Genomic DNA, 14,684 nt, shown 5'->3' with positions numbered 1-14,684 from the left:
TTCTCCTGTTATGTCAGTTGATCTAGTGAAAGATACAATCTGGTCTCACAGACCTTGCCTACTTTAATTAGAAATAGTGTAGTCCACATAGCAGAATTCCACACAATCCTGTGCATAAGCAAAACAGTTACAGACAGTTCTCTGCTGTCCACTCCTTCATGTGCTCTGCTGTGTCCTAAGAGACTTGGTAGCTGGCAAAGCCCCTGGAACAGGCAGGAAAAAACAAGCAATACAAGGCTAAGATGCCAGCTTTAGAATTTTGCTTAATATATAAACTTGAACCAAAATATTTGAATATAGGGAAGAAACTGAAGGTTGGAAACTGATGCCTCCCTCTTTCAGGTATAGAGCAGTTGCCTCCTGGAGCCGCGTTCAGGGAATTGGAATCCCTATGATCACTGCCATTGAAATTTTCTCCATTTGGCTTCTGTCCTTCATACTGGCTATTCCAGAAGCAATTGGTTTTGCTGTGGTACCTTTCAGATACAAGGATGAAGGTTATGTTACCTGTATGCTCAATCCTACAAATAATTTTATGTTGGTAAGTAACATCCTTTCTTCTTTTTTTTGGAATCCACAGTGTATAGGTTAGACAATTAAGATACTGGAGTATGATACACTTTATTCATCCATTAAAGTGCAAAATGTATTCTAATGTATATTCGTGCAAAGAAGATCCCTCATTTACAGTGGCCTGTCTCTACTTTCAGCCAGAGGTAGTAAATGGGACTTCACAACATTTTTATTTCTTCACTACTGAGGATTCTTAATACAGAGATTTGCAATTTGGGCCTGCTTAAAGTAAAATCAAGAAAGATAACAGGGTAGCCAGAGCCTTGGAAGGTGTTGTGTTTCTAGGTATAACACCTTGGAGCTCGTAACTGTCAAAAACCGTGTTTTACCATGATTAGTCATCATTTTGCATGCAGTAGCCTGCTCTTTTGGCAGATAAAGAAAAGGGTGGGACCATGCTTTAACATAACTTTTCCTATTCTATATGCATTTACAAAGTCAAACAGAGAATAATCTTCTCATTTACAAGAAATCACGCTACAAATCTGACAGATTCACATCTCCAACCTAGGTAGCTTGGGCACTGTTAGCTGTCATCTAAGATACAGCAACTCAAGAGCAAGAGAAGTGCCTGAGACACACCAGGCTTCTTTGGCATGTTTCGTAGGCCTCATCCTCTACACTACTGCAGCTTAATAGTTGCCAATACCCACATTAGCTTGTTAAACAAGTCAGGTGAGTAGTCACTACAGAATTAATAGATCTTTACTGAACAGGGGTGTAGGGGAATGAAGCTGGGTTAATTAACATTGATAATATACAGCTGTGGGCTGGCTTCAGGGGCGGGGGGGTTGGCTGATGTAGACAAGGTGCAGCTGTGGCTGGTTCTGGTAAGAGGCTGGGCAGCCAATGAAGAGGGAGCACAGGGGGATAGAGATTTTCTGCCTAGCACTACGCTGAGAATATGGGAAAGTGTTTTTTATTACCTTAAAAAATTACCTTAATTTTTTTCTTTGTGAAGCCAAAGAAGGGCCAGCCACCGTTCATCCAATAATAGAAAGAGTAATGTTCTGTTTTGTCACAGAGAAGGCATATAGTGCAAGATCTTAAGCCTTGAGGGAAACTCCATATTTTTTTCCAGACCAGAATTTTTCATGGTAGAGTGCAAATTTCTCTTTTTTGGAATGTCTGGTATTTCTCCTTTAATTAGATAAGAGGATGGCTTGGGCTAGAATTGGGAAGGATAGGGTGAAATGGAGCTAGGAAATTTTGAACAGAAAAAATGTGGAGGATTAGTGTTTTTTGGAGGAACATCTCCAACTTTGGTAGAGTTACACAGACTGGGGATGGCAGAAAGAGCAAAAGACAAGTGCAAGAAAAGACAAAAGGAATTCCCTAATGGAAATAATTAATGCAGGACTTGCTATATCTTTTTTTCTAAGCTCTACAGACTATATGACTGTAGATACTGTAGTTATAAGAACATAATTTATGAAAGGCACACTGCAACAAATTTCCCTTTTGTAATGGCTATTTTTCTCCATGAATGTGCCAGGACAATCTTCACTTTGTCTCTCCCTAAGAAAAAGAATAGTTTTCTCTTCCTTCTTCTCAAAACACTACAGTTCAGGTCTTTCAAAGGCATGCTAACTTTAATGATTATTGTTCTGTTCTTAATGTGGTAAGAAGAGGAGCTGTTTTGTTTTATTAGCAGGAATTAGTATCTTTTACTTGCTCAGCATAAATCAAAAGCTCCAAATCTCCCCAAGCCAGTTTGATTTTCAAAGAAACAGATCAGCATTTACATTCAAGCTGAGAGTAAATGTTGGACATGACAGTCAAAATGGAGTGTGTTTCAATACATTGCAAGCAAGTACAAACATGAGATTAAAATGGAAACACCATTTTAACCTTAACCGTAATATTTACTACCACAATAAACAATCACTAAACTTTGGGAAGGATATATGATTAACTTTTGGTTTTAATAGCAGCTTTATTCATGTTTAAAGCTATCCTTAAAAGACTTAAAAGATTCATGCTAGACCATGATTCCCAAGAGGCTGAGTGCACTGGGAGACTTGTTTAAAATGCACATTTCCTGTAGAAAACCAGTTCCATGTGGGCTTTCAAGGAAAACAAAAGAATGTCTACTTCTCTTAAATCAACCCAATTTTGCGCTTTGATGTAAGCTTTTCTGAAACTCAGATTCCACAATTAATCATTTACAGACATTTTCATGTAGGTTTTATAACATCAGAAAGCTATGTCCTCATACAGAATTGACGCATTGGTCAGGGTTGTGACACAGAAATCTACATGTGTGTTTTCTTGACTGACAGGCAACACTCACGAAAACCGATAGACTGATATGACAGAGTTTTCCTTGTAAACATAGCATGGATTCACACAGTACACATTTTGTTGTGCTGCCCAGCCAATATGATTCTAATCTGACTTGGAGGAATTTGCCACAAAAAAGATAATTCTCTCCATCTATTTGTAATCCTTTTCTCTGCAGAAGGAGTGCTAATTAGATTTCCCCTCAGTAAAAACTTTTCAAATATGAGGCATATTGTTTTCTGCTGGCAGAAGCTCTGTTCCCAGTGGGGGGAAATTCTGCCCTCAAGGAGAGTGCAACTATGCAGCAGACTGTAGCCCGTCCTCACACAGGGATGAGGCTAATGAGGAGGAGGAAACAAGCTAATCAACACAATTCAACATGTCCTGTGAGGTGGGGTTGTGGCCTAGATACAAGCAGCATACTCTAAATTCGCAAGCTCTGTAAGTAGCTAACTGTGTTGTGGCAGAGGGAGATAAATTAAAAGCATTCCCTTCTTTGTAAATCAACCTTCTAGTGTAATTAAAGCAGTTTTTAAAATTAACATTATTAAATACTAGTCTATTAATTGCATCCTTTTTTTCATCTTTCAAAGTTTAGTACTGTTCAGTTTTAAATGTAAACAAAATGTAAAAAGTTTTACCTTTTCAAGCAGGATTCATATGATTCTCCATTATTAGCATTTTGACATTTGGTGTGGGAACCGTGATGTTACAAGAGCACATCCGCTAGGAATAAACAAGCTAGGGGAAAGACTATGAGAAAGAAGCTTCCCTTTTACACACATCCATCTCAGTGACTAATAACATAGAGACAGGAAGTATTTAAAATTTCATATTTCAGTGCACACTTTTGCCTGAGCATAAAAGTTAAAAACCAATAGACAATATTTTCTCAAGTGTGAAAATTTAATCTTCTACAGAAAAAAGTAATTTAAAATGTTTTGTCAAATGTAGTATTTCCCATAATACATAAATGTATTAACTTAAACCACAGCCTAAATCACAGCTAACACTTAAAATTACACAGCAGAGTACTGCTACTCTATCAAGTCCCTCAGTGTCCTGTCACAAAAGGCAAATGGTATGAACGGCAGGCAAAGGGTTAAAAGTAACTGTGCCACTAGAAGACACCAGTCCTAAGCTTTGCATATATCAGACAAACACTTATGAAGGGGCTTCTGTCTGCCCAGTACATAAGCAAACCAACTACCAATCTTTTCACTGATAACAAAAGGTGATTAAACTTACAAGACATTTTGCATTTTCCTTTTTTGGAATCAGGACAGAAGCCATGGAGGTAAATGGCATTTCCTGAGATAGGCTTTTAGTAAGATTTGTTATCTCAAACTGACACTGTCTACATTTTGGCATGTCTTTTTAATAAAGCTGGATTCTAGTTTTCATGAATGAGTGTAAATATTCAGAAAACACAACCAATAAACCTAACTCCAACCCAAGACAGATTGCCACAAAGGTACAGGCATGCTATCCACAGTAAGGTAAAATAAATGTTTACACTGCCACAATTCCCATTTTGATGTTGGTCCAAAACAGATCAACAATATGAAAGTTTACATAATTTGTGCTGTTTACCAACAGAAAGATATCAGTGTACTAACTGCCACACTTTCCAAGACTTTCTGTGATGCTTTTCATTGAATCATAAGAAAATATCTTCTCTTTTCTTTACCTTGTCTACAGTTTTACAAAGATGCAAAGGATTGGTGGCTGTTTGGTTTCTATTTCTGCATGCCGCTGGCATGTACTGCCATCTTTTATACATTAATGACTTGTGAAATGTTAAACAGAAGAAACAGCAACTTGAGAATCGCTCTCAGTGAACACCTTAAGCAGGTAAATATTAGGAACACCAAAGTCTGAAAATACTGTTCTTCTCTCTTTGAGTTAGCTTAGAAATGTTTCAAAGTGTACATGAATAGAGTAAATTACAGATATAGAAAGTGAGGATGTAAGCTTTTTATGACGTTAAGGTATTCATTTAAACCTGGAACACAGAACTAAATTATGGTATAAGGATGTATTGAAGACAGCATGCTCAGGAAACTAGCCAGTTTCTTTCTTCTCTTAAGTATGTATGACAGTTGTGCTCTCCTGCTCTTTAACCTCAAATCACTACTGGCTAAATGCTTTGAAATTTAACTTCAAAGATTTGCCAGAAACATGTTTCTTTTTATTCATAAAGATATGACTCCATGGGTCCTCACTACTTTTGGCACACTTTGATATGTAACTTCAGTTTCACATAAAAGGCAACTGTAGAATAGCCTAGTTTAGAATAGAGTGGATTGGTTTGTTCAGGGTTATTGCACTGTTGCAGTACCACTACTGCAGCTGCTTTGAAAAGAGCAATGAGAGAACAGCACAAACAAATGATCATGAAGTCACTCAAAGAACAATCAGATCTCACTTTGCTGTTTTTGCAGCACTGTCTGATGTTTAATTCCTAACTGAAATTTTAAAAACAATCTGCAGTTTTCCCCCTGTGTTAATGTCGGCCCACCCAATTCCACTCTTTCTTTCAAATTCCACATTCACATGCGTGAATCCCTGAAGTAGTCCCCTTTGCCTCAGAGTGAGTTTTCCCCTCCAGAGGAGGTACTCCACTGCTGTTTCATTCCAGATTAGAGCAGACTGGAAATCCTCCCCTTGTGCAGATCCTCCACTTTTTCCCCTCATCAGGCCCCAGGGTGTGCAACACAGTCTGTTCTAGGACCATGTACGAGCTGCTCCACCCATTAGAACTAGAACGGTATGTACTGGGTGGGGGAATCCACCCTCCAGCTTTCCCATCCCACTGCGCGGTGCCCAGCAAGCTACTCAGGCTGGTTGCTGGAGGATGGCTTTATGCCACAATTTACAAATGCTTGTCTTTTTAACTGTCACCTTTTGCCCCTCTTCCTCCCTCCCTCCCCTTCCTTCCTTCCTTCCTTCCTTCCTTCCTTCCTTCCTTCCCTCCTTCCTCCCTCCCTTCCTCTTCCTTCCTTCCTTCCTTCCTCCCTCTCTTCCTTCCTTCCTTCCTTCCCTACATTAATATCTACTCACAATCCTTTTCATATTTTGATAAAACTTGCTATTATAAGAAAGAAGAAACAACAGTACCCATATTCAAAGCCTAATAAGACTTACTGTAAGCACACGTTAGATTTTAAATTTCTTAATCACGGAGCCTTGCAATGCTTAATTATTGTTATGTTACAGGGGCAATTTCAGATGTGGTGTTCTTACCCCTTCATACGCTTCTCCTTATCAAATCCATGCTTACCAAACACCACTGGTATGCATTGTCAAAAATCCACTAAAACATCTGTAAATCTCTAGAGCTATATAAAATATCCATTAAATTGAAATTATTTTCTGAGTAAGTATTATGAGATTAAGCTGTAATACAGACATTTCTAAAATTTTGTTTGTAGAGGAAATATTTACTTAAGAACATCAAGATCACATAGCAAGGATCAGATAGCAAAATTTATATCCCTTCATGTAACATGATGCATACTAATTATAAAATAATACATTTAGCAATAATTTGACATCCTGGCTAGGTATGTGGTTGAATGGAACTTTAATTACCAATTGATTTAGGTGCCTTGGGTTTACAAATTGCCCCACGTCAAGGATTAGGTACAAGTGGTTTATCAGGCAGGTATGATCCCAGTTTCCCACATACATTAAAAAATTTTCTTGCAGATTATGCATGTTTCTGAAGAAAGCGGTTTATCTGAGGGATTGCCAGAAAACTAAACCGGTATAGAGGAATAAGAAGGGCTGGAAAAGCAATCAGGTTCAGAAAAGGCCAGCAGTGGATTTTCCTTGACTAATGCCTACAGTGTCCTGGCAGAGACCTGTGTGCTCCAGCTACTCCAGTCTTGGTGATGAGCAGGTTCTGTTGAGGGTGGCCAGAATCAAGAACATGATAAGCCCCATAAAAACAGTTCAGGGACATCAGGTAGTCTGAAAGCTGCACTTCGGAAATCCTTGCATGCTTTATCTAGATTACTTACTTTGCTGCCAACATCACTACACTACAATCACCTACCAATATGAATTAAGCACTCAGGCATCATTATTTTCTTTTTCTAGCGTCGAGAAGTTGCAAAGACAGTTTTCTGTTTGGTAGTGATTTTTGCTCTTTGCTGGTTCCCTCTCCATTTGAGCCGAATTTTGAAGAAAATGGTATACAATGAGAGAGACCCCGGCAGATGTGAACTACTCAGGTACTTCATTTTCTATTTCAATCAACTGTTTATACTGATGTTTATACTGTTTATAATGCCGCACACTTAGAATTTTTGTGAGAAATGTCATTGTACATGTAACTGTGGTGTTAGAAGAGCAAATACTTTATGTCTTTTCAGCTGCATCCATTTTCAGGGGTTTCAGAATAGGGCAGCATAATTTTAATAAATGTTGTCTGTAATCATTGCAGTAACTTCCCTCTGGCTTTTGTGAACTTCTGTGAGACAGGTTATTATAGACCTAGACTATATAAGACTAGATGGGGGAGTTAGGTAAAAGAGAATTAGTTTCTGTGACAGAAGAGGCTGTAACCGCAAAGAGCATGGATGCTTCTATGATATATGAACAGTTTAAATGTTTAGCTTTTGCTTTTTCTTTTGTTGCGTAGTTTCTTACTGCCATTGGATTATATCAGCATCAACCTGGCAACTATGAACTCTTGTATAAACCCAATAGCTCTGTATTTTGTGAGCAAGAAGTTTAAAAACTGTTTCCAGGTAAGATCTTCTTGGTAAGATTTTAAGTCCAGTTAACAAACTGTATTGAGCCACTTAGTTATTATCTTTTTTTAGCAGTTGGGAAAAGAGACATGCAAAGGAATGAAAGATTAGAAATTGTCTAGTTTACCATCTAGCAGCTCACATAGCACACATACCAAACTGCAAGTGGAACTATCCACTTTATCTGAAATGCTAAACCAGTAAATAAGTGTGACATAGTCCTCATATGTAAACTGAGATAGACATACTCTTGTAAATATTATTTATCTGCATGTGATATGTATATGAAATACAATTTGGTTAGTAACTTATTTCCCACTTTAGATGAATCCAAAGGACACACACACAGGACGCCAAGCTGCCTGCAGTTAACCAATCTCATTAACGACTAAAATTTTCAGGTTTGAACACCAAAGCAGGCACCTGAGTTGACTTTGTCAATTAAATGTGTATGTGGCTTTTAGCTGCATTTTTCCAGTTCCTACACATGAAAACATATTTTAAGGCTATCCTTGTGACACTGTGGCTCTTCAAGTCCCTATTCACCTAATAAAGACAATGCAGGAAGAAAGAAAATGAGAGCATATAGTAGTAAAGAAAGTAATGAAATGGAAAAGGAAGACTGAAATAGCTTTAACTGCAAAGAAAACCAAAAGATGACAGAACTGTACCACTAAACATTGTCTGTGAATAGGCAACTCAAGCTACTGAAGAAATGTAATAAACTATCAGTCTAGCGCAGGGGTCCTCAAACTTTTTAAACAGGGGGCCGGCACGCAGATGAAGTGGCAGGCAGTCATCTGCGGCTGCTTGGTTCCCCCCCCAACCCCTGGCGCGGGGGTCTGTAAATACGGGGGGCCGGATTGAGGACCCTGGGGGGCCGTATCTGGCCCGCGGGCTGTAGTTTGAGGACCCCTGGTCTAGGGAATACCTGTTTGCCCGTAACCTGCTTAGACTCATAAACTATTTTAAGGGAGTACTTTCACAAGATAAACAAGGAGTCAGCTTTGCTTTTTATGGTCCCCTGCTTCATTTGGGAACTGTGTAGAGGATAATATGCCTGAACTTGTCCTCAGATGAAAGGGAGAATTAACAGTGAGTACTACCAGGCTGCTACTCATATAATTTGTTCATTCTTCCCACTTGTCCTTCCAAATAAAATCACCATCCAACAACACTAATTAAAGAATTTTCAGCTACTGTTTAATCTTTTCCAGCTTTTCATTGTAATTTACCCTTTCCCTTCCCATATCAAGGTCATTAATTCAGGCAGTCTCTCCATTCTGTACTTGAGTTGCTCACCCTACCTCTGTTGCTCTTTTACACACCCACCCATAGATATATATAGTACATATATCTTAATATATCTTAAGTTTGGCTTTACCTCTCTGCAACACTCCCTTCTCATTGAAATCACAGACGACCTGAATCTACTGCTGTTATTGCCGTTGCTCCTCTGAGGCCCTAACTCTTTCCCCTAAAGTAGAGATTCCATCTACACAGAATTAGGCACTAGTTTTTGTGAAGGAAGGGGAGGATAGCTGAAGAATCCTTTCTGCTCCTTTCCCAAAAGAGAACTGAACATATCAGCCTGTGAATAACCTGAGCATATGATCCTGAATGACCTTCTATTCTTAGCTGTGAAAAATGATACATCTCAATATATTCACTGACCCTTTTCCTAAATATTTTTTTCTTCTTCTAAGATGTGAGAAGAGAACTAAGTCACAGGCTGGGGAATTTTCTTCTTCTCTTTTACATGCTAAGCTGATTCCTAAGTTTGAAGTGCAGTGATAAAGTGGGAAAAAAAACCCCAACCCAGCTCTTACAATATGTATTGAGTTCTGTCAGTTCTTGGATCTATTTAGCTTAGTCAAACCAATTTCTCCTTTGATAGTGTGCAAGTTTTTCTTAAATAAGAGTTTTTCTTAAATTAGGCTGGGCCTAATTTGCTGCGTTTGTCATGTTTAATCACAAGAATTGTTTGTATTGTAGGATAAAAAAATTGCCTGAGTGCAGTTATGACTCCCTTCAGCTAGAATCACATGGTCATTCCTGAATGAAAAATATGGCTGGCAATCTGCATAGAGTTGTTAGGTTTGCGTTAACTTTCTTTTTTTTCTCCCCAGTCATGTCTTTGCTGTTGCTGCTCTCAGTCTAAGAGCCTAGTGACTTCAGTGCCCATGAATGGAACAAGCATTCAGTGGAAAAATCAAGAACTAAATAATCACAATACAGACCGAAGCAGCCATAAAGACAGCATAAACTGAAAATTAAGGACTCTCATACCACTTCAGAATCAAACAGGAAAAAAAAGAGTCACAACAAAGCTATTTCAACAGGCAGTCCAGTGACTGTTCTATAATCAATTCAGACATGTGCACCCTTGTACCTAATTCTAGAGGTGACTGAGTAGATTGACTGACTGTAACTGTGATGTTCCGTGAACTGAGATCCACTGGATGGTAATTCTGGCTCTGAAAAAGATATTGATGTGATTATGACACCAAAAAACTGACTTGAACTACACAGGCGGTTTACTCTTCTGAACCAAGCAGGAACTGTCCAGTGTCTGTGACTGGTACAATACAATCTTTTAACCTGACTGTCACCTAGAATTAATCCCTATGGAACTTTTCAGAAGATAGCAAAGTGGAATCTGTCTGTGACTGCATTTTCTCTCTGCCCATCTGCCTTTTAACTTTTATTTGTGTGGTGGATATATTCCATGCATCAGTATGTTTTGCATGTTGTTGTTTTTCAGGTTTATGTTGGAAAATGTTTTGGTCCACACTAGTATTTTATTTACTTATGTTACAATAGGTCAGGACATTAGCTGGGCCATTCACATTTGTAGCACTTCAGGACTCAAAAATAGGAAGAGATTATTTAAAGTGGCATCAAAATTTGGCACTTAAGCACAGATTAATACCCAAAAAAGAGGTATTAATAATACAGTACTATACTGTGTTATTTATTCTAATGCTCTGTACAAAATAAACGTAATCTATATCAGCAAAAAGAATGAAAGCTGCCCACAGAGGGGCAGCTTACAGTATGTTTTTAATTAACCTGCCATTTTAATTCTTCAACTATATGAATCTATTAATCTATTTACACTATAGCTGCATTAAATCCAAGTTGAAATGAGGATCAGTGGAACACAGTGAAACATTATTAAAGCTGTCCAAAGAGTTCTGAGAATATGGTTATTATCATAGTAACTATGCACAATACTACTTACGCATTGTGAACATGAGGTTATAGTCAGAGAGAACACAGAACTGTGGAAGTCCTTAACAGCTGGAAGAGCACAAGGATTTTTTTCTGCTTTATGCTTACAGAGTTCTTTGTCTTATTCTCACAATGTTCAAAGATTTCAATGGGGTTTGATAGTTTATTAGCATTGTTAACCATACAAATGCTATGAATAATATATAGAAAATATTGCTTGCATACATGTAAACTGGTGATTTAGTTATTACTTTCATCCATTATGGTTACATGGCAAGAGATTCCTTGTTTGGCTATAAAAATTTTTAATAGGTAGCCTTTCATTAAATAGTGGAATTAAATAATGTGGTGTCATATATAATATGCCTCATGCACAAATCTGCTAGAAAATTTATAGCATCTGTTGTGCCAGGCTAAGAAGCAGTAATTAAAATTCCACAAATTTTTAAACATTTGTTACATTTCAAGTGAAAGATATAATCCTGCATATTTTTATTTATGAGGTCAAAATGCTAGTGCCTACAATGACTTCTGCTGCACAAATTTCCCAAATGTTTACATTCACACAAATCTTCTAAAGTATATTAAAAACAATTCTTTAAATTGGTTTATATATTTTTGTGTGCTTTTGTCTCTGTGGCATGTATGTGTGTATAAATATAAATTTATGTTCATATGTTATAAACCTAAATACAATCTTCTGACAGTGCTCTAGTACTGCCTAAGAACATGGTATTGAATGAGACTTGGCTGAATTTTATTCAAACTATTTCATCCTCAAACTGTATTGAAAGTCATAGTAAATGAGTAACAATGCTTTCCTTTGAGAAGATTGAATTACTGGTCTCTATCCTGACACCTTCACTGCTCCTTTGACAGAATGTATTGAGGAGATGACAAAGGTAAACAGAAAACAGACATAAGGAATGGGTTTAAGTTGTAAATTGCCCCTTCTTTATTTCAAGGCAGGAGAAAGCTTTGTGTGCATTCCCCTCTTCTGTTATTTACATGATGGTTGGATGAACTAGAAAGTTCACACTATACCAGCAATATAATATATAATCTGATTGTTCAGAGACAATCTTTTCTACCTATCTACATGACAGTGAGCAGCAGAGACAATCCAGGGCAGGAACTCTAAAGTTCTACAATAATAATAAAAAAAAATCTAAAAAAATCTACCTGCAAAAGTTTCAGACCCTAAAATGGACCATTTTTAGGCTCTATCAGCAGTGATACCAACCACAAGTCATTAAAAGCTAACAGTTAACCTTTCAGCATTAACACTTCAAACATCTATTGCTTTCAAACCAATAGCTGGCTTTATTATGTGGCGAAGATATATATATGTGCACACACAAGGCATACTTAAGCAATTCAGCCTAGATGAAAAAAAATAAAAATCTTCCTACTCCCCAAAGAGCTGACTGACCTTAGCAGCAGCATTATAGAGTATAAAACTTTTTAACTAAAGAAAAAAAAAACGGTGAAGTATCTAAGAGATGTGAGAGGCAGTTTTTAGAATGCTTTAGAATGATTTTTTGGAAGCTTACTTAGGGATCAAAGCCTGCAAAAACTAATTGGTGATCCTCCTTCCATCTCCTCCAGCCAGTGGAAGGACAGAGAGAGCCTAAATAAGAGTGACAAGTGAGGTCTCAGGAGGTCTTAAACATTTTTGCCTTGCATGCTCTTTTGTATTTTCACTGTCGCTGCTGCTCCTACTCACAAGCCAATCATAAGGACAAAGGGTGTTACGATGTGGGAATTATAGTGAGGGGGGGAACTGCTTCTCCAAAACTTACTAAGGTACTTAAGTTTTCAAAATCTCTCCTGTTCTTCCCACTGCTAACAGTAAATATTTCTCCTAGTACTGTATCAACCCTCAATTCTGAAAAAGCTAACTTTCCAAAAGAATCAACAAAAGTCTTCCACAATTCTGAAATTCAACGTTTTTTGATTTTGATCTTTCCTTTTCCTGCCAAGTTTTACAAAAAGGTGCTCTGGCATTTCTCTTAGTGCATCAAAACCAGTGTAGGTTTAGTTTGGATTTTCCTCTGCTCTTGCACAGAAGCTGCTTTCTCTTTTACATGAGAACTTTCCACCACAACTATCCTTCCATCCACCTCTTATTTTATAGATATTTTTATGTCGCTTCATTCCTCTCAGGGGAACCAAGCCTAGCTTTTCTGTGCAGCTGTCAGGATCTCTATTCCACAATTTTCTGATTAATTTCTTACACTTTTTGTAACATCTATTTCATCATAATCAAAATCCATTTAATTATCACTTTTTTTTTTGTGTGTGTGGACTTCGCAATTCCCAACTTTTTTCAGTCTAGTCAGTGGAAAATTTCATTGACTGTTTCCTCTTATATACAGTCTCACATCTCAACTTCAAACACTTTCACAGAATCATGGAATCACAGAATTGTTCAGGCTGGAAAAGACCTTAAGATCCCTGAGTCCAACCCTGGAGTAATGTGAGGCCATTTCCTCTCCTCCTGTCACTTGTTACTTGGGAGAAGAGACCGACCCCCACCCGCCTACAGCCTCCTGTCAGGCAGTCGCAGAGAGCGATAAGCCCCCCCAGGCTCCTTTTCTCCAGGCTAAACACCCCGGCTCCCTCAGCCGCCCCTCACAACACTTGTGCCCCAGCCCCTTCCCCAGCCCTGCTGCCTGTCTCTGGACACGCTCCAGCCCCTCAGTGTCCCTCCTGCAGCGAGGGGCCCAAACCTGAACACAGGATTCCAGGGGCAGCCTCACCCGTGCCCAGTGCAGGGGGACGGTCACTGCCCTGGTCCCGCTGGCCACGCTGCTGCTGACACAAGCCGGGATGCTGCTGGTCCTCCTGGCCACCTGGGCACGGTGCTGGCTCATGCCCAGCCGGCTGCCCACCAGCACCCCCAGGCCCTTTCCCCCCAGGCGCTTCCCAGCCGCTCTGCCCCGGCCTGGAGCGCTGCGTGGGGCCGGTGTGACCCCAGGGCAGGACCCGGCACTCGGCCTTGTGGAACCTCATACAAGTGGCCTGGGCCCGTGGATCCAGCCTGCCCAGACCCCTCTGCAGAGCCTCCTGCCCTCCAGCAGATCAGCACCCCTGCCCAGCCGGGTGTTGGCTGCAGACTCGCTGGGGGTGCACTCGATCCCCTCGCCCAGATCACAGACAGAGACACGAACCAGGACCGGCCCCAGCGCTGAGCCCTGGGGAACACCACGTGTGCCCGGCCGCCAGCTGGATGTGGCTCCATTCCCCACCCCCCTTTGGGCTCGGCCAGCCAGCCAGCCTTTTACCCAGCCCGGAGCGCACACGTACAGGCCGCGAGCAGCCAGCTTCTCCAGGAGAATGATGTGGGAGACAGTATCAAAGTCTTTACTAAAGTCTAGGTAGAAAACATCCACAGCCTTTGTGAATGCAAAACACTTTGCAGTTTCATTTAATTTTAGACGCCAATTATTCTCCTTGTTTTCAATATGCATTTTCTTTGAACTACCTCACTAAACATTTCCTCTTTGGTATATTTTATACTTATTTTCTTCAAAGTTATAGCATACAAAGGTTTTCATTTATATTTATGTTTGACTTTATTTATTTACAAATGAAACTCTGTGCCTCAGACCTAACCTAGCCAGCTCCTGTGCTTTGGAAAAAATGTGCCTATGTAGTAGTTCATCATAAATCTCACCTGATAGAACTGTTAGCTTGGTTCTGTGAAAGAAGCCTTATGCAACCCTCATATCTGCATGTCTGAATATGTTTATTTTTGCTTTTAATGCAGCCATTTTCAAGTGTTTAGCTGTCTGTCCCTCCATCTTTCAAAAACAACTATGAAGCCCCTAC

General features: G+C 39.3%; 1 protein-coding gene across 2 annotated transcripts in view; it reads left to right on the top strand.

Annotated features, from left to right (window-relative positions):
* EDNRA (endothelin receptor type A) overlaps positions 1–11,595 on the top strand; it is a 36,175-nt gene extending 24,580 nt beyond the window's left edge. For both annotated transcript variants that reach the window (XM_056361493.1, XM_056361488.1), the window contains exons 4-8: positions 343–541; positions 4,558–4,710; positions 6,961–7,094; positions 7,505–7,613; positions 9,746–11,595. In XM_056361493.1, coding sequence (XP_056217468.1) covers positions 343–541; positions 4,558–4,710; positions 6,961–7,094; positions 7,505–7,613; positions 9,746–9,886 — 736 coding nt within the window. In that variant the 3' untranslated portion in view covers positions 9,887–11,595. The remainder of the gene's footprint in view (positions 1–342; positions 542–4,557; positions 4,711–6,960; positions 7,095–7,504; positions 7,614–9,745) is intronic.
* Positions 11,596–14,684: the final 3,089 nt, after the last annotated feature.

Source organism: Falco biarmicus, chromosome 1 (assembly GCF_023638135.1).
Source record: "Falco biarmicus isolate bFalBia1 chromosome 1, bFalBia1.pri, whole genome shotgun sequence".
NCBI lineage: Eukaryota > Metazoa > Chordata > Aves > Falconiformes > Falconidae > Falco > Falco biarmicus.
The sequence above is the reverse complement of the archived record's forward strand: the minus strand, read 5'-3'. Positions and strand labels throughout refer to the sequence as shown.